This window comes from Seriola aureovittata, chromosome 10, assembly GCF_021018895.1.
Source record: "Seriola aureovittata isolate HTS-2021-v1 ecotype China chromosome 10, ASM2101889v1, whole genome shotgun sequence".
In the NCBI taxonomy this organism is placed as follows: Eukaryota; Metazoa; Chordata; class Actinopteri; order Carangiformes; family Carangidae; genus Seriola; species Seriola aureovittata.
Window position 1 is genome coordinate 16,513,689 of NC_079373.1, and position 21,396 is coordinate 16,535,084.

The following is a 21,396-nucleotide window of genomic DNA, read 5'->3' on the forward strand; positions in this document are numbered from 1 at the left end:
AATGTAATTCATTGTAAACTTAAGATAAAGAAAAAATATATATTTTCATCAGGTATGTTAGTAACGTATGCAGTGTTGAGCACACAACACACAACACCTTAACTGGCCGGTGGGAGGAAGGGAGAGAGAGAGGATAGAGGCCAAGCCACTTGAATAGGCTGAGGCCCAGTTGACTCAGGTGTGTGCTGTTTCCTACTGTCCTTCCCTCCTGAGCCAGGAAGCTAAACCAAGCATACAAGCAGCAGGCAGAGATGGTAAACGCCCATCTGATTGCACATTATCAATAGAATAATGAATTAACATCTAACTAAATCAGCTCTCAGACACACTTTTACCTGTCATACTCATCTGCTCAACTCCTGAGAGAAATTCACATAATCTATGAAGAAAGAAAATAAATGTTGAATATTGAAATTCATCTGTCAGAAGTCCTCACACAGCAGCACAACAGCACTCTACAGACTACACCATAGATTGTTTTCTTCAGTTTCTTAACAAATAAACTCTCTACACAAAATATAAAATTGTTCAATTCATTTGAATTAAAGTTGAGACGCTAGCAGCAGCTCCATCTGTACTCGTCTACAGAACTTATTTTCAAATTTGTACATACTCAAATCTGATAAACTCATGTTTCATAAATTCCAGTGAACAACAGTTTGGTGAGTTAAATACGACGTTTAGACAGAGCACAACAAAGAAATTTAAAAAGTCTGCAGTTATCACAGAGACAAAGTGCTGATTGTAGATTGACCAGTCACAGCAAATCTAAATTAAAAATGTTCCAGGTGTAAGGGGATTTTAATTCTCTTCACTTTCAATAAAAAAAAAGGGAAATCACTTTGTGGAAGATGGACCCGGCAGGAAATTGAGTTTTTAAACTATATATCTGGCAGGAAAAGAGATTGTCGGCTGGAAAAAAGATGACGTTTATATAACTTTACCTCTTCCAAGACAACTACATACAGTACAGTATGTAATACTACCTGTTGTCTGCCTTTTTGTTTTGATTGTGTTTTTGTTGGGAATCAAACACTTCACTTTACACCAGTGGTTCTCAAACTTTTCTGGCGTGCCCCCTTCAGAAACCAAACGATCGCACCCCACAGTTTTTACCAATCATTAACAAGGATAGAGGAGGCCATTATAAAAATGTATCCACGTTGAAATTGAATGAAATAAAGGTCAGCACAAAAGCATCAGCAAACTCCTGTTTATTTATTTTCCCTACATAAATCATATTCATTCAACTTCCACCCCCCACTGCAGTGGCTGTATGTCCCCCCACTTTGAGAACCACTGCTTTACACCAACATGTTTACAGCATTCTGGTAGTTTTTGATCATTTGGAGCATGAAATGAGCTGTTGTGTTGAGCTGCACGGTGTGTGAAGTATAGTACAGGAACTTGGCGCTGAAAAACTCTTGTTAGCAGCTGCATGAATTCTGCATTACCAAGACTCTGCATTAAAATTTCCTGCATGCATCAGGGTTGAGAGGTGTCCTCACATCATCGCGGTAGCCATCTTCATTACTCCCATCATTATCAATGGCGTCTGTCAGCCCTGCTATCAGCCTAAACATCTTGGCCATGTTTTGCATCAACTTCCTTATGTTCTCCTCCTGTGTAGGCTCCAGAGGAGGATTCCCTGTTGGAGGCCATGAAGCTGCAGGGCAGCATGCGGACAGAGCAGCGGATGTGAAGTGACAGAAGCCGCATGTATTTATAGGCTATCTGAGTAGAGAAACGTGCTGCTCACTGTTGAAGCTATTTATAGAACCTTTTACTGATGCCTCGGAGTAGAGTGGAGGAGAGGAGATGGTTCTCCGGGGAATGACTTACGAGGCTCCCTCATTTCTTCCTCTACCCCAATTCAGTGCACGTTCGCCCTTCTACTTCCCGCGTCTCTGCTCAGCTCATCCCTCCATCCTCTTCCCATCCTGTTGCATAAAATCTCACCTTCTCAATTTCTATCCTCTGTCCGCTCTCTTCTTCCTTCCCCACCTCTTCCCTGCTGATCCCCTCTTTACCACCTCTACCTCCTGTCTTCTCCCCTTATTCTTTCTTCTCGCAAAGGCTCTTTGCTCATGTCCACATCCATCATCTCCTTTCCTGTTTTTCTCTGTTTACTGTGCCCCCATCTTTCAGCTTCTCCCTGTATATTTTCCAGATTCCTCACACCTTTAGCCTGATTTCACTGCTTTACACTCGAAGCTCCATTCATCTCAAAAAGCCACTCACACTGTTCATATGCAGAGAGTAAAACCATTGAAAACTCTTCTCTAGATTTCTCAACAGCAGGTGCTCTGGCAGAAGCTCAGACTCATTTTCTGAAGTGGTCAAGTGATCCCTATAAATGTAGTGAAACAGTGCTGCAAATGTTTTATCTCAAAGCCTTAATAAGTTAGTTAGACTTTCAAACAGTGACAGTCTCGTCAGACGTTTCAACCTGTAAACTGACGACTATCCCAATATCCCCCCACATCCCTCCCAAATTCTCTTTCTGTGTCTCTTGGTTTTCTTCTTCTTGACACTTTTTGCAACTATTGATTCACTCTTGCACAATCTGGTTTATCTTTTTTAATCAATCTGCAGTGAGTGTTAATCCCTCTAGTGAAAATGTGTGTCTGTGAATATTCTTAAAGTGGCAGTCCTGCTAGTGTTTGGCATGTGTGCTTGAAGTGTGAATGCATGTGGAAAACAAACCTGCAAATAAGTAAACATTCACATACACAGCACACACAGCACCAACCACAAAGACACACATGGCAGACAGCCTGGAGGCAACAATACAACATGTGAATAAAGTTATTAATATCAGAAGAATTCATTATTTTCTGGGAGGAGAACGGCCGATCCTTGAGCTGAATGATGTAACAGGATGCAGGAGTTGATGTCAGCATGTAAGCCTTCTAGCTGTATGAACACACACACACACACACACACACACACACACACACACACACACACACACACACACACACACACACACACACACACACACACACACACACACACACACACACACACACACACTCTCACACTCTCACACACTTCCTCCCACGTCCCTCGGTGTGTGACAGCATGTTGTGATGCAGAGTGGCGTCTGCTTGTCAAGCTGACAGACTCGCACTGACAGCATGGTCAGACTGCTGCAGACACGGGAGAAAAACACTGATTTTATAACGCTCCAAACCACAACAACAAACAGCCTGCTGGGCATGAGCAGCGCAGCGCTCAGGACCATCATCCCTGCTTTTTAGCCGTCTGATGCTGTGTCACTCTGATGTTTGAGCAACGCCTGGCTCTGTGTGTCTCAAACTGCCAGGAAGTCAAGCACTGAATGTATACGAAACATCCTTATGTGCGGTACAGGTGACCTGCTGACCAAAGACAAATTAAATCAGGTCGAGATTAAGACAAATTTAGGGAAACGCTGTAATATCACAAGTGTATTTAAATGAAATTCAAATATTCAGCGTATGATTCAAAGCTGCTGTGCAGGAGGTCCAAGAGTTGGAATTTCTATAATCTTCATTACACTGCATCAGCTTTGTTAAGTGATAGGCAGTTAATTATGGGGATGTCATTACCACTCACACATCACAGAGAATAACTGTCTTTCCATTCTCATACAGGGCTGGAAGGCAGCTATAATTGAAATGTGGTGACAAAACTATTGTTCATGCTGCCAAGAGGGACCTGTGCCGTCCTTCGGCCTCAACCGGGCTGAAGTGAGTAAGGACCTGCAGTGCTGAACCTCATCCAGTCCCCATCTCTTGAGCCATCACCCTGTCACTATTACACAGCCAACAGGCTGGGAAAGGTAGAAACAAGGAGAGGCAGAGGGAAAATAGAGAGAGGGTGGGCCATCTGGAGTTAAAACTAAAAGGGAGACAAAAGAGTGAGGTGGTGACCAAACAAAATCAAAGAGGCAGAGAAGGAGGGAGAGGCGAAAGAGATGAAGTCGACAGGAGAGAGTGAGGGACAGAGGAGAGGAAAAAGAGGGAGAGAGAGGCTCAGGAACTGTGCAGCTGTGGGAGCGTATTAAACAATCACTTCTGTGTCAGCGGCTCAACACACAGGCAAAGGACATGCAGTATAGTAGAAGTGCTCAGCCAATGCAAAACCATCACTGACGTCAAATCGTAGCTTTGTTTTCTCATGGTTCTGTACCAGAATATGTCTGTTCACAAAGAGCCAAAAGGCCAGTGGATTAAACGCAACCACCTTTACTTGCTAAACACCCAGACAGCATGGCTGAGGTTATTAACAGGATACTGAAACACGTCAGATGAGTACAAAGCCCTTCAACAAACATCAAATCAATGTGCTGCATGAAAGGAATAACATGTAGTCTGCAAAGTAAAGCATCAGAGTGGCTTCAGTCTCCAGAGGAGCTGATTCACAAGCTGCTCGGTGTATTGACAGCAGACGGTGCTGCTGGGGCCGGCATCCCCTCAATGTCAATCACAGCAATGACATCGTCTCCCAACAGGCAACAGGCACACGCCATGAAAATGCAATGTAATCAACAGACACATACATCGACATGCAACCCACAGGCATGAAGTCCCGGAGGATTTGTGTGTCCAGCGTGTACAGTTTCGCACATACAGATAAATAAAAAATCTTTCTAACGTATCCAACAGAGTATTGTGTTATTATCTTATATATCTGTGTGTGTGTTGTGCATGTCGAGCGTGTGCTGAAGGGGGTAGGGCGTCACGGCAACGCAAGCCTCGAGACAAGAGGGTGGTTGCCGTGGAAACCTCAGGCTGAGAGCTCGGCAGCCGGACGATTGAGGGGAAAGAAGGAGCGGTAGACGGTGAGAGACAGAGAGAATGAGCGTGTGTGTGTGATGAAAAAATACGAGGGCAACGTCCCGAGGGTAAGGAGGGAAAACTAAAACAGAGAAAGAGAAGGAAATAGAGCTGTAGGAGGGGGAGGAGGAGGGCGAGGAAAGTGAAATCTAAGAAAGAGAGAAAGACGATGAAAAAGACAATTACAGACACACAGTGAGGCAGAGGAGAAGAGGAGATCAAAGAGAAGTGAATGAGCAGCACGAAGGAGTGATGGAGGACAGAAAGAAGGTGAGAGGAGGGACAGGGCAAGGGTGATGTGGACTCACAGGGAACGGTGCGGAGGTAGAGGTTGTCTCTGATGATCTGCTGGTGGTCGTGGTCCACAGAGCCCTTGGAGAAGCGCAGGTTGAGGTAGTGCCGCAAATCCTTGTCGACCACTCCCCCTAAACACAAACACATGAAGAGAAAGTTTACAGCTTGCCTTCATTTCGTTGTTCTGTTTCAAGACACTGAAGATTGTTCCTACATCACTTATGATGCAGTGATGGAAACAACCAGGAAGGATTTCTCTTCTCTGGAGGAACAGGCTGCAGCCTGGACAGCGATACAAGAACATGCTATGCAGCCACACATCGTTCAAACAGAACTTTTAAATTCTGCTAGTGAAGATCCCAAAGTTTTATACTGTAGACTTATTTTAATGGAATGGTGCAGCTATAAAAATTTCCTTCACCCTAAATTTTAAATATTTTTCTGAGTGCAAGCTTTATATAGCTTCAACAAAGAATTGAAACAAGCTGATACAGAATATATCACAACTATCAGATGGTGAAGAGTAAGGCGCCATAAAAAGGAAAAAAAAGATTTTAGATTAGTGGTTTAATGAGGTCAAAATGGCTTTAGGTTGAAAGTTCACAAAGATTTTCACACTAAAGTCTGGTACACACACAGATGTTTAACACACACACACACACACACACAGACACAGACACAGACACAGACACACAGACAGACAGACACACACACACAAACACACACACACACACACACACACACACACACGGTAATCGTGTAAACCAGTTATCCTCTTGGGGCCAAATGTGTGGTGTCAGCAGGTTGCGTGACAAAGGCCTACAGAAGACATAGGCTCACACCACCCTGCCTCTGCTTCTCTGACTGCTGATTTTTTGCTGTATGAAGCTGTCTTCCTTCTCATTAAGTCATTGAACTGAAAAACAGTCAAATAAATGACACACACAGGAGAAGGCAGAAGACTAAGAGCAGGCCAACATATCTGTGTTGCACACACACACTGTATGATAATGTCCATGAATAGTTTCTCCTCCCTTCATCCCAAACCAGAGAAGCCCAGGAGGATGAGAGGAGGAGAACTTATTCTCCACACAACATTCAGTATGCAAGACTATCACATCCAACAGCAGGAAGGATGAGGTTACATGCCATGCATTTACAAATGACAAACATGTCTTCTCACTCATGCATACTCTAGTGACCCCCCTGCCAAACTGAACTGACAGCATTCGGCCTACCGGTTGAGATTAATGCAGTGCTTACCCGTCAAAGAGAACATACAGCATACCGTCAAAGGAAATTCTTTACATGGGTGCAGATACATGCATGTATGTTGCTGACACAGGTGACTCTGTGCTTCTGCAAAAATGAATGCGTGTAGAATAACATCTTATGTAAACTGACACCATTTTAGCGAGGCTATGAAGCAGTGAGAATTGCTTCACAAACAGCAAAGGGAGAGGAGAGGAGAAGAGAGGAGAGGAGAGGGAAGGAGAGGAGAGGAGGAGAGGAGAGGAGAGGAGAGGAAAGGAGAGGACCAGAAAACAAAGAAAGATAGGGTGAAATCTTATTATGAGGACTGTCGCAGTTTTCAGATGGGTTAACATCACATCACTCAGCTATGTAGTCAGACATAGGCACAGACACCAATACACACATATTTATACATGCAAACCAACACAGACAAAGACATATTCAGAGAGACATGGAGAGACAGACACAGTCAAGAGAAAGGCTGTGCAATCCAGGCACCTCATCAGCAGCTGTCCCAGATGTTGATAAAAGCAGTCCTTTCTCCACAGGTATACATCCACAGACAGCCTGTCCTCTCAGGCGTCCTCTAGCCTTGCAACCAACCACCGCACATCTGCCGCCTCGGTGAAACCTCACTGTCTCCCCCCTGCCTCTGCTTCTCATCCGCTGCTCCAATACACATAGCACACGGCAGCAGCCAATTTTAATCCCAGAAAAGAAGACGAGGATGAGGGGGAAGGGAGATGGTGAGAGACACGTTAAGATGGAGAGAGACGACGATCGTTGGAAGAAAAGAGAGGAGAAGGAGATGTGCCAGTGGGAAGCCGGGCTACAAACAACCTGCCCGCGGATTGGTCAGACAGCTTCCACAGTCCTGCAGCAGCCCCTATCTGCTGCTGCTGTTACTGCACTGGATTGTTTGTGTGGTTTGTGTATGTGTGTGTATGTGTGTGTGCAAAAGACTGAGGGAGGGAGACATTGAGAGAGCATAGGAAATAAATGTTTATGTGTGTGAAAGAATCTTAGATGTGTGTCCATCTATCTGAGTGTGTATATGTGTGTGTGAGTTCGTCCAGATGCTCCCTGACATTCCTCAAATACTCCGTGTCTCACCCACCAGATGCTCTCCCTGTCTGACCTTGTGTAAACGTCACCAACTAGAGTGAAAGACTGTGAAACGCAGCAGCAGCAGATGTCACACTGAGGTTACACACACTCGTACGCACATGGAGGGCTGATGAGCTCACAGCTGCAGACGCCAGTGAAGATGCCTTCAGCGTCGTCTTGGGAAAGGTTTGGTCTAAATACAAGGAATAAACAAACACCAACACATGATATGAGTACTTAGCTCAGGGCACAACTGAGTGTGATGGAGGGGTATATTTAAATATATTTAAAGAAATATATTTAAAAAGGTACAATATGTAACTTTTCCACATTAAAATGTCTAAAAGAGACTGAGCCTGTTATATATTTTTGTTGAGTTGTGTACTCGTTTGTATGTTTCCAGCAATCTGTAATTTTAATCAAAGTAACGATCCGTTTCATTTGGTAGCCTGTCAATGGCGCCATATCCCCTTTGCGAATGCGCCAGTGTTGTGGTTGCCTGCCAGATGTCGAAAAAAGTTGATTTGGTAATTTTCTATTTTGTATTTTATCCAGATGAAGGATTTTAGTAATCGGACGTCTGGATCTTAAGTTATCAGAGAAAAAAAGTTGCAAATGCTAGGCAGCTCAGCTCCCAGTCCCTCTGAGACTTCCTGTTTCCACTGAACTGCATTTAACGTGAAATTGCTTTATTTGTCATTTCTACTGGTTTCAATCCCATGGTCCGCCCTCAGAGGATTATTTGGCCAAATGTTTACAATACATTTTTTAGATCTTGTATTATCTATTTTAACTACATTAAGTATTTTAGTCATCAGATGTCTGGATATAATGTTATCAGAGAAACAAACCAAGCAAACATTAGTGACAGCTCAGCTCCCAGCCCCTCCCTGATGTCCCGTGCCCAGTGAAACACTGTCTTTTAATGTGAGACTGCTTTTCAGTGTTTTTCTTGGTTACAATCACCTGCTCGCTTGTTTCAGAGAAGAGACGATAATTCAGCTCCCGGTAAAAACATCCTGAATTACTGACACTGAAGGAATCCTAACTAGGAGAAGCTGACTGCATTGGTGGTGGGGACAACTCCCATGATCCCACGGTACTTGACGATATCACCTGATGATTGAGAGACCCCTAGACCCCTAGTGGCAGAAGTTAAATATACTTATATAAATATATAAATATATATATATAAATATACTATAAACATAGTTTAAACTGTGTGTTTTAAGTACATTTAAAGGAGCTCTATTGGTGTAACACTGAGCAAATTTAGGAACCATAAAGCTAAACTTGATGCTGCAAACATAACAGTCAACTTGTTTTGTGACTGGCTGTTCCAACAAAGCAGAAAAAATTCTGGGGAAGACAGTTTTATAGATTTCCAAAAATTGTAGCACATCAAGGGTAAAATATGACAGCCGCGATCAATCACAAGCTCATCAAGGCAAACAGCAATCACTTCAGCTTCTGCTCAGTGAAGCATTACATTAGTCCATGCACGTCACATAGTCTCGCGTCCATCAACTGACTATCAACTGATCAAAAATAAATAAATAAATAAAAAACACCAATTGTACAGTGACATTTCAACAAGGTGGCCCATTTAAGCTGTCAGCATCACATTCCTCCCTACAGCACACAAACTGCCGTTACTGGTGGAGCTGCTGGCACTCTCTCCATCCCGGCAGCCTCCACCTTATTAATCAACACACCGCATTGGTACAGTGGGTCTCTATGGACTATGGTCTGTTGAATTCACATGTTGAATAGTCCAATATGTTGTAGTATGTGCCTGCTCTCTATTACTGCTGGGTGGGTTAACTGTGCACCCTGACTGTTTAGCATGCTGCTTGAACCCAAATATAGAGAGCTGAGTCTGTACAACACAAACAACTATGTAAGCATTTGGGCGGTGAATGGTTCTGCATGACAAGAGTGAGAATTAGGCCACATCGGGTTAGTACATTTAACCAGGTAAAGCTTTTCATTTCCAGAAGAATGAGAAATCAGTTTTAAAGAGAGAGAGGTATGGACAGATAGTGGCACACACAACATAATCTAATGCCTTTGTTGCTTAGCAACACAAAAGAAGCAGATTGTTTACACAGCTGTTGCTTTACCTAACACACCATCACTAAACTAGTGATGAACACTGGTTCTTTGTTTTCATTGTTGTCTTCGTCCTAAATCTACTCTTAACTGATTTGAGTGTATTCACATAGGAAGAGAATCTGCAATAGTCTGTACTTCCATACCAGTGCCAATATGATAAAATTAGTTGGTTTGCTGGGACATTTTTGCCCTCAATTATACTATAGAGCATAACTGAGAAAGGGCAGGAAATGTGGGGAGAGAAAGAAAGGGGCGACATGAAACAAAGTTCCTGGCCAGACTCGAATAAGGGATTTTGCTGTTTACGTGATGCCATGCGTCATAGCCCCTCACCAAAAATACCCCCAAAAAGATTTTTGAGCATGATGTTGATGGGCAGTTTTATCCTAAATTGTAATGTGCAGCAGAAAGGCAAGAGATATTCATACAAAACCTTACCGACAAAAGCAAGTCTTCCATTTCAAATGAGAACTCAGCAAAATACCATAACAATAGTGCTTTGTGAAGATCTAAAGGGTCAGATAGATATTTTTACCATACAAAATGGTGGAGTTTGGAGTATGTCCATTTCTTGACCACAAACAGTCAAATAAGAGGTCAAAACCCAGTATATGACTGGACTACCTCTGGTCAAATCACCATTTTTAACCACATGATGGTCTGGCAAAATCACCAACACATAAATTAAAGGCAAAGACTGTGCTGTGATTTCAGCTGTATTATATCATCCACATTATTTAGCCTTTGTTTACCTCAACTCCAGAACATAACCAACTTTTATTTGAGGCAGGCTTGTATTGGAAAAAGGTCTTTATGTCTAACTCCCTTTGTTTAATATTTAGAATTGGTCAGAGCAGTATTTTAGTGTGAGGCTTCGTTTTGAGTTGCTCCGGTGGGCCATGTTAAAGTTACTGCATTACATGTTGATACAAACTCAACACTTCTCGTAACTGTTTCAAATTAGAAGCCCTTTAGCATTTCAGTGGACATAAGCCCTTTATTTCTTAGCAGGACTTTTATTGCAGTGTTGCAGTAAGTGCATTGTTTCATTTCCGGCTGCTCGTGTTTCTGTTGCTGGAAATATGATCAGTCAGGAACATTCCAGATTATAGGGCTGGCCCCTATGTTGCGGTCCAGCCAGTCCAGGGTATTATGAAGATACTGTGTACTTTGTGGCTGGGACATCCTGGTAATTAAATCTAATACATATTTTGACTAGTTACTCTACTACTTTGAGTACAATTATTTATCTAATTGTATCTTAACTATAATGAAATATTCATGTAGATTCAGCAGCAGGCCTCTGTCAAAACAAGCTCCTGCTCTTCCACTCGGTGGTGTTAATACCAGACCAACCAAATCAAAGCCCACAGGCGTGTTCTGGTACTTAAAACACTTCAGTAAAGAGCCTGTGGTTGATTTCAATTATGACTGTAAACAACAAGTAGATCTGACATGAACTCCATCAGTTACTTACTGCTGCTGTGGTTTTTAGGCTCTCTGAGGAGCCAAGCCAACAGTGCTTTCTACACCCACAGAGCATTTGGATTTTCTCCTTCTCATTATCAAGGAGAAATTTGAGATTAACTTCTCTTCCGAAGCATTTTTCACAAAAGTAAAGTTTTCTAAATATAAAAGTAAATACAGCTGGCTCTTCACCTGTTACACAGCGACCAGATATTCAGAGTTCCTTAAATTCTGACCTAATTTCCCTTTTAGAGACTATAACATTTTCGTTTTCTTGGTTTTTCATTAGTTTTCATTTTTCATTTATTTCATTCGAACTGCATAATTAGCAGTAATGGGTTTAAGTAATTTTCCAATGTGAAATATCTGTTTATGAATGACTGTTTATGAATGTCTTGTGATTAAGATTTATAACAGGTGGTGTATATGGATATTTTAGGTTGAATTGTCAATTTTGTGATAAATCAAAATCATAACAGCAGCATGTACAATCATTCTCTAATCAAAATTAATCTTACCTGCAAAAATACATAATACTAATCTAAAACATCTAACCTTAAACCTAAATTTAGAATCCAAATAAAATACCCTTTGATGGTGAGGACCAAAGAGCTTCCTTTTTTCTTTGCTTGTTTAAACAATAAACAGCTTTGCAGGGAGTTGTTCATCTTACCACGTCTTTGTAAAGGTATTTATATGGGTGAAACTACAGCGCAAGAACATTAAAACTGCAGTATAGCAGGTCTGATAATGATACAATTTTTCCCCAGGAGGCAGCTAACTGAATTGTTAATCCTGCCCTCAACGCCCTCAGCAGGTCAAGATCACACTCCAACACCTGTCACTTATCATGATGAGCCATCTTCCTCGGAACAGCATCAAGCCTGAGGCTGAGCGAACCATTATGCAAACTATACACTCATTGGAAGAAGATAAGGCAGATATTGATCAATAAAAACAGCAATACAGGGCTCACCAGAGCCTCCCATGCCATACATGTATCTCTACTGTTCATAATAGATTTAATGACATAATTTCTTTCTTTCCTACTTTAAGCTTGTGCCTTTTATTCCATTCAACATAGGTAGGTATGATGTTTAACTATAACACTACACACCTGTATTTTACTACCAACACTGGCCTACATAAAAACCAAAATGGCCAGATATAACTGAAAGGTCTAAATAATGAAAATGGTTTGATTTAGGGTCATGGACACGTTACATGCTCAGTTTGATGCAGAACATATTCCCGAGCACTAACCTCTTCTAACACGGCGTGTCTGAACACACTGCACTGTTTGTATGTGCACCAACATGAGGCTTGAGGGAGGAGCAGATACATGTAGAAACAAACAGGAGCCATTTTGTTTGATTTGGGAAGGCATAATTAGGTCTGACATGCCCACTCTCCCAGGAGGCCATGAGTGAAGGGAAGCATAGTTGTACCACATCAATTCTTTAAATCTATCTCTAGTTTAACTGCTCAACTCTTAAGTGCAAACAACCTTGCAGTCACGCTTTAGTAACAGCATGCAATCTTTGACTCTTACAGTATGCGCACACACACACACGTAAATAAAACTTCATAATCGCAAGAACAGAAGAAACAGCGAGACATAAATGTGGTGGCAACACCATGTCAAAGTGGAGTAGACACTCAATACTTTTAATGTCAAAAACCACTTGATACACAACTTTTCTGCACACAATCTGTCTTGCTCTCTTGAGACACACATAAACACCTCCTTCCCTCTAACTAAAGCACAGATACACCTGACATGCACCACAAAAAACGCACAACTGATCGAACCCAAGCACCACAGACACACACACACACACACACACGTTACCACGCTGAGCAAACTGAGGGGCCATCTGGCCGGTTAAAGGCTGAGATTTGAGCTGATGGTCGGGTGTGCATGGGGAGAGTTGAGGTGAAGTGGTGCTGTGCCCAAGTGGTTGTCATGGAGAACAAAACTCAGAGAGAGACTTGGTGATCAATAGCTTGCCCGCACTCCCACAAGAGGTCACACAGGCTACAGAGGAATATAAAACTGCAGGGTGGGAGTCAGCATAGCTGCACCTCTAAAACACACACGCACAGACACACAAGTAAAAAGAGGAATATATCTGTACAAGAGAATGTCTCTATAGGAGAAGCAGCAATCACTTCAGAGTGTTGGGTCAGGACAGTACTGGGTGTTCAGGTAAGAATGGGGACAAAGGAGATGCAGAGTCCAGGTGTAAGGTTTAGACTGTTTATCTAGTAGTTCTTTGTAAATATGTGTGTGGTTCTGCAACAATAGAACATACCAGTACAAGCTGATTAGCATCTTGAATAAATAGCAAGGTTAGGCTACGCTAAACATAGGTATCCACACATATAACAGCTAGTATACAGGGCTGAAGGCTGGTTATGACCGTGATAAAATAGCAAGCAGCACTTTAAATAACACTGAATAAGCGCTCTAGCTGCCCAACATATGAGTTACAGTCACTACTGCACAATCATAAACAATCATTCAGTGCAAACAGAAAATAGCGAACACATAGTACAAAAAAAGCTAGCAGAATACAGTAACACACCACTCACATACTATTACAAGATGGCTGCTAGCTCTGACTGTAAAAAATCAACTACAGTTAACTCAGAAAAATACATCGGCCAACGAGGAGCAGCCAAGTGCTCCCGAATTTGAGTTGTGTCATCGTTCAGAGCGGCAAACTCTGCCTTGCCCCCCATACGCACCCATTCAAAGCCCCGCAGGAGAGGCACCTTCATCTAAAGGACTTGCCACTGCCAAGCAAATGGAGGCGTATTGGGTCAGATTCTTGCATCTTATCATCCCAATGAAACTAGTACGACTGGGCCCCCCTGGTGGACATGCATCTGTGCACACCACTCTCGGGTGGACTGACCACTAGTTAACTTCACAGCTGTGCCTTTTAACCTCCTGTATTTCTCCAAAAGCAGAGCTCTTCAGCCATGTGGAGAAACTGTGGCTGCTGGATATCCTGCCAAATCTGAGAAAGGGGTTCATCACCAGATCAAAGTAAGATGCGTGACACAGACTATGTCACACCCATATCACCAATACAGGCTAAAGAGAGCAGCCATTCCTGGTTCATCCCACACCACATGGTGCACCATAATGGAAAGGACAGGATAGTGTTCAATTTCTCTTTCATGTACAAGGGCCAGAACCTGAACAACCACCTCCTGCCGAGGCCCACACTTGGAGCTAGTTAGTTGGGAGTCCTCCTTAGATTATGGGAACACAGGTGACAGGTATGGCAACATCACTGTTGATATAGGGACATATATTTCATATATTACATTTCTGTATGCGCTCTGAGTTCACATGCACAGAACATGATCCGGTAAAGGACACATGGGGAGAAGGGCCTTTTTTACAATATCTCCTCCTGGCTGATGCTGATTACTTTCATGCCCTATTATCATAAACCCCAAACTCAGTCCACGTTTTCTATCCCTACAGTTTTTTTTTTTTATTCGTAAGGCCTGAGGGAAAATATGGAGAGAAACTAAACTTGAATGAACCTTTTTCATAGCAGAAAACGTCAGACACAGGTGTAATTAATAACATCGCTAATTACTGCATTGCGTTATTTGCTGGAACAGCCATCATTAATGTTATTTGTTGCACCTGTGATTTTCTTACTATTACAAGCCAAATGTCTGCTGTGAAAGATCTATTTAACATGATACTCTCGAGATTTAGGTTAGCAACAGTTGCTCAGAAAGCAAAATGACATGTAAAATACAAGATGGACTATTGGCAGGAAATAAAAGAAAAGCTGCAGCACGTCAATGAAGCGTCTATGGTCTCAGTATTTTGTGTCTAAAAACTCTGACAAACTGTGGAGGAAAGGTTTAACTTTAGGTTTTCAGTTGCACAACAGACACTAACTGTGTGTGAAAATAAACATGCAGGTTAGGGTGTTGTTAATGTTGTAGCATCACAGTCAAAGGAATTCGTTGACTTATGGTCACGTTTGTTTGTTTGTTTGTTTGTTTGTTTGTTTGTCTGTGTCCCCTGCACTTCAATAAACCAACTTGACCAACGTGAAACAGAAAGGTAACAGATAACCTCGACTAATAACAAGTTAATTTAGCGTTTTAAAATAAACACCCAAACGTTACAAACACATAAATCAATTAAACGTACCTTGTTTGCCCTTTCGTTCGTAGAATCAAATTATCTTCCAAACAGCATTAAACACCGCAAATCCCCGTAAAATCCGAGCTTTACTGTGCATGAACGTTTGATACCGATACCGTCCATTTCCTCTTTTCATTTCAGACTTTCAAAATAAGGGAAACCAAAATAAAAGCCGAAAAAGGCTTAAAAACACACATTTTATACATATTTAGGCATTAAACCAACTATATAAAGTGTCGATTCACAGATTTAAATGAAATTCTTCTTGGCTCCTCGGGTTCTCTTTCCTTGTTTGCAGAAACATTGAAATCAGGACTTTTATTTGCATTGTCATTTGTACTTTGCACCTACTGTCATTAAATTTTTCTACTTTTCTTTTATTCTATTTTATGCTAATATGTAGGTATGTAGAGTGTATATATAGGCTATACTGTTTGTTTATTTCACTATGTATATTTTGCATCTTAGTTACAAAAACTGTTCTGGCACAAAAATCGGATAAAGAAAGTCTATGTAATATTAAATGAACTTCTTTAGACCTTGCTCATTAAGTCTTCTCCCTTTTTCTATCCATTTCCCAATACCCACTCATTTCTAATATTCGGCTTTTCCAATGGTCTTTACTCTATTTCTCATCTCTGTTACTCCTCTGTGCAGTCTGACATTTTGGATTTTAGTTTCCCAATTTCTCTCTCTTTGCCTCCTCATCCACCTCTCCAGTGGTCCAGTTAAGACTACCTGACCTAGTCTACTTTGTCTTGTTTTACAGTCCCAATTAGGCACAGGTAGGGTGGTTTGAACTGGCCTCAGAATGCCTGTGTCTGTGCGTAAGACAGAGGGCGACTGTAAGTGAATGTGTGTGTGTGTGTGTGTGTGTGTGTGTGTGTGTGTGTGTGTGTGAATTAAACTGTAAATGTACTGATAGTTTCTACATGTGAAGGCCATTTAGCTGTGGATGAAGTATCTGTTTCCAGTACTACTAATGGCATTATTACAGCAGGTGGCAGGGCCCATTATTAATAGTAAATGACAGAGACTCTCTCCTAAAGGTCTTAATATTGATCCCCCTCTATTCTCAGACTGGTCTTAATGATGATGTTCCTCCTTGTCTTTCTCTACAGCGCCGTAATCAAGGCCAGACACACATTTACAACCTCTGAGTCACTAGAAAGAGAAACAAGCCGGCACTACAAATGAGACTTCAAGATTAAAGGAGGGAGGTTATAGGAATTGCCAGCCCTAATATTCCTCGTACTGTCCTCCTCCTCCCACAGTGTACAAATGAATTCCTCGTCTCCCCTCGCCTCACGTATATGCTGATGAGATAAATACTGATGGACACGGAGAGGTGTGTATTTGTGTGTATGTGGTGGCTCCTGTTTTAAATGTGGCTATATGGAGATGTTTGTCACTCCTGATTGCGTTCTCAAGTTCAAGCGGCGCTTCTCAGACTTTATCAAGAACAACAAGCAGGATGCATCTTAATGAGAATTAAATCAACAGACCCACTAAGAGACTTGAAGAGAGAAAGAGGATGGAGACAGAGTGCAAAGGTTTTTGTGGGTTCAAACACTTCATCCTCTCTTCAGTTGGAAATTGAGAAACAATAATGGGGAGAAAAAAGAGAGGCACAGAGATATAAAGGAGCCTTCGAGGCAAAAGAGAGTAATAAGAAATTCATTGGTTTAGGGGGCACTGGTCGATAACCTCAGGGGTTAAAACCAGCAGGGGTGTGTTCCCGGTCAATACAAAAAATTAATAACCCTGGCTGTTGCCGCCATCTGAGCATCGTAATGATTCTCCTCTCCAATGCTTCATTTGGCTGCTATGGTCTGATAGTCTAATAAAGCCTGTCTGTAGTGATTAAGAGGCCCTTCATGCTGCTAAATCCAACGCAAAATGAATTGAATTCAGCTCGACTGTACTGACCTGACCGCTTCTTTCTGTTCTCCATTACAACATGTTAGGATGAACTATGAACAGGGATATAATACACACCCAACACAAGTCAGTGAAAAGTGGCCATAACTCACGTGCTAACAAGTCAGGTGGAAAACTACTTATAAGCTCCGCACAAAGTGGACGTTTTTTCTCATCACCAGAGGGATTGTTGTTTTATCATGACCATCATCAAATACATTCCTCCAAATATTTTTTTATTATTACCAGAATTAAATACCAGAAATACATATCTGGATCTGACAATGCTAAAAAAGTGCTCATGTCGACACAAAAATTTAAGTATATCTGAAAAGCGTACAAATAACTAGCGCGTACTGTACTGTACCTGTGTGGTTTATTAAACTGATTTACACAGTTGCTTTGCTTCTCAACTTTACAGTTTTTATACCACTGGACAACTAATATTATTTTTATAATTTCAGTGAACCTATCGTTTACACCATGTTTATACTATAAAATACACATAAATATAAACACACATTTAAAACCTACAGAAGGAGAAGAGGACACTCCCAGATTGGTCATTCCATAAATAAATTCAATTCATTAATACATTCATTCTCCGACAGTACAGTTTCATTTGTGCAACTATGCAACTTTATTCCAGGACTGCTGAACTAAGAAGCGACACTCTGTGTATAATTAAAGTCAGCAGTCTCCCTGGGACACCAGTAACAGTTTTTATTGTTACGGAGCAGTTCTGCACTACAGACAGCAACAACTGTCGGATGAGAAAAGGTTTAAACCTATACCATGATATAAAGGACTGGGTGGTCACGTAAACAGCATCACTTCTGAAGTTCAAACTGAACCGGACAATAAACTTCCAGTGACCGTGTCAGTGCTTAGAGGGGAGCTGCTTCAGGCCTTAATAAAGTACTATCTGATTAGACAGCTACTGTCCTCTACTGGTAGGAAGCACTCACTACAGCGATGAAATGATCCTTAATGCAAATGAAGCACTTAAAACACATCAGCTAAAATTTCTTCCAGTAATACAGGAAGCTGCCTGCTGCTGCTGCTGCAATGAATATGATTAGCTTAGAGAGCAATTTAGGTTCATATTTAGACAATCCAGCAATTAAATTCCACTCTTACAAGAAGAGATGCATTACCATTAAAGCACTTATTATATGAGGTACAATGATGAGGTCAATGCAGGTGGAATCTATTATCTCTTGATACTGATAAAAAAAGGTTGATATATAGATAAAGAGAAGATGAATTAGAGGTTATTTTTGAGGTGTGAATGTAAGGGCTTTAACTAAATATCACGGCAATGTCCCTCATGCTTTATACATTCAGTGTATATAATACTGTGTATATGAGTTGGCTCCAATCCAAGATAGTCAGCTCAGAGATGGTGTCGAGCCTGTTTAGGAAGTCAGAAAAGCACAGAACATTGCTGGTAGCCATCCACCAGTTTCAGTACTGCAGCTGGAGCAGCTCCCGACGCCAGCTTTTGTAATCCTTCTCATTCAGATCTGAAGCCCACAGCGAAGCTATCAGATTAGCGCTGCTGGCTAATCTACACTATGTCAATGAATGAAAACCATCCGCTGCCTTCTGCCATGCCTGACTGAATAAGATATGATTCTGCGAAAGTGGGAGGGGGGATTCTTGTTTCGGCACAGACCTGTCACACTCAGAAAGTTAGCAACATACAGTGCATATCATCTTGAAGGCAGACCTCAGGTCTTATAGTGTAAACTTGTCTGTGTGTGTGTGTGTGCCTGCAGATGGGACACACACAGACATAAAAGGCCACACATATAGAGACTGAATAACTTTCACTGCAGGTTGATGCAGAGGTCGTGATGGGCCATATGTCCCTTCTGCCTCTATCTCACGAGAGATGGTTTTGTCCCTCAGCTACAGCAGCCTCACTGAACCCTCCCACCTGCAGACTAAAAAGGGAATACAAGGCCTGTCGTCAAACCTTTTTTGTGGAAAACACAAGTCTGAACTAATTCTGTGTCAACAGCTTTGCACAGATAGAATCACAAGCAGGTCATGAAAACAGGCACACACAGTCAAACACTACATGTTTCTTTTACAGAAAAAAAGGAACGTAAATACGTCTCTATTAGTTACCTGAAAATAAGGATGCTCCACCAAGTGGTTGGAGGTGTAAATACAAATACATATGACTACACTAAAGAAAAAATGGTTTCTACGCACATTACCTTCTACGAATCACATTTCCAGTGTTAACTGTAGAATGAAAAAAGTGTGCTTTTCATTTGTTAGCTCAGCACTCATGACTCGCCGTGCTGCAGAAACGTATTGACTTAAAGAAACTCTATAGACTTATAGAGTAGAAAAGTCAAAAATATGAATATGCTTCACACAGTGCCACAAGATAGTTGCCAAAAAACTAAATAACCTGATATTTATATAGATCTGATTCATATAGAAAAATATTATTGCTTATTGATAACAATATGAAATTCATTTAATTAATTAAATTTAAAAAATGTATTTCTTATTGTTCCCACAATAAATATATGCATGGATTCACTTGCATTCATTCTCTGTTGCTTTTTTAGCATAATACACTTATGCATACAAACAAGCACTCTATCTCAGCACTCACAAACATCATGAATAATCATAAGAATATGTGTTTTATCTCAGCCAGATGAACTGCTTTTTGTGGCAACAGCCAACTGTGAAATACTGTCTCTATTCCAAAACACTACCTCACACACTGCATTGTGCAGTCACCACATGGTTATCCACCACTAAATGGTCTGCGCTGTTATTTTGGAAAACCAGTCAAGAAACCTGACTCATTCCCTCTGACTTATGAAATTGACACTCTGTTGTTGAGGCCAAAAACTCCAGTTCAATCAGCTCCTGCTCACAAAAAGGACATCGAGACAAATCGAACACAACTGTGACGTTTAAGCAATGATGCTTGACCAAACCTTTCAGTCATGTCTTGCAAACACAAACACCACTTCTAAATACATTTTAGAAACATGCAGCAGCACAGTCCCGGATTGCCCCATGCAGTGTGTCCATGGTGAGGAGAATTACATTGACCTAATTCACTTAACTGGACCAGTTAGATATTTGGTCATTGGCTGGCTGAGCTTGAGTTTGATCCTCTGAGCCGAGCTCCAGCAGCTTCTAGCCTCAATAAAATCATCCTCCGCTTCTGACAGAACTCATCTCTTGGTGAGTTATTAATACCAACAGAGCAGACAGGATGTTATGCACTGAATCTTCAAGCTTCTCATTAACAAAGCGACAAGAGAGCAGAAGAAGGTCGCCTTCTCTGCCTCTGCTCCATCTGTCCCTCCATACTGTACCCACATTAGGAGGACTGGCAGGAGTTGGACAGCCCAGTCAGAAAAGCTGACATCTTCAAACAATTCTCAAAAGTCTAGATCCTGGGGACAGTAAAAATGCAAATAGTACACAATTACTTCATGATGTAACACAGCTATGGTTTTATTTCGTATGGCGTCGGCAGTTTTAAATGGGTCTAATGTGAACAGTGATTATCCAGTCATAGCTCAGAAACCGAATAGATGACCTGTCAAGCTTTAGATTTCTCCACATGCCAAAGTGGTGTGCATTCAATACTCAGTAGTTTGGAGGGTGGTGTCTTTTTTGTAGCCCTTCAGAACCAATAATACCAGAAAAAAGTGGAAGGAATTAATCAAACTGTGTGTTTATCTCCTCTAATGTCTGCTAGCATGCCCGCTAGTTCAAAGCTTACTGCATTATTTTGTGGGATTACAAGTTATGTTCTAAAAGTGGGAGCTAAGATGCTACTTTATCAGAATTTAAAAGAATGATAGTGGCTCCATCCTGTATGTATTTAATTTGCACTATAGTGTTTGCCAAACATTTATTATTCTTCATCTTCAAATTCTTCTGTTACTTCTCTGTTCTCTACCTTTGCAGTATTACTGTTTAAAAATACCAACATTAAAGCATTAATCTGACCACTGTGTTGCTTGCCCAAGTGTATTTTTCTATTGTTCACATTTAAAACCCATTTCGGGACTTTTTAATGCTCCCAGTGGATGGGAAGCATTAAAGTCTATAGTCAGCTGGAGACAGAGGTCTCAGCCAACTTTTGAGGTTTTATCATTAGCATTAGCATTAGCATACCCTTGCTCGCTACAGCTGACATATTCTGCTATCATCTCGTTTATTTTAGCTGAAAACATT

At 41.4% G+C, this 21,396-nt stretch overlaps 1 protein-coding gene across 7 annotated transcripts in view; it reads right to left on the reverse strand.

Annotated features, from left to right (window-relative positions):
- LOC130176310 (membrane-associated guanylate kinase, WW and PDZ domain-containing protein 2-like) overlaps positions 1–21,396 on the reverse strand; it is a 77,577-nt gene that overhangs the window by 50,051 nt on the left and 6,130 nt on the right. For 5 of the 7 annotated variants that reach the window (XM_056387319.1, XM_056387318.1, XM_056387324.1 and 2 more), the window contains exon 2: positions 5,132–5,248. In XM_056387319.1, the coding sequence (XP_056243294.1) occupies positions 5,132–5,248 (117 nt within the window). Of the gene's footprint in view, positions 1–5,131; positions 5,249–6,869; positions 7,212–15,252; positions 15,362–21,396 lie in introns of those variants that run through there. The other 2 variants (XM_056387321.1, XM_056387320.1) reach the window with 2 other exon arrangements.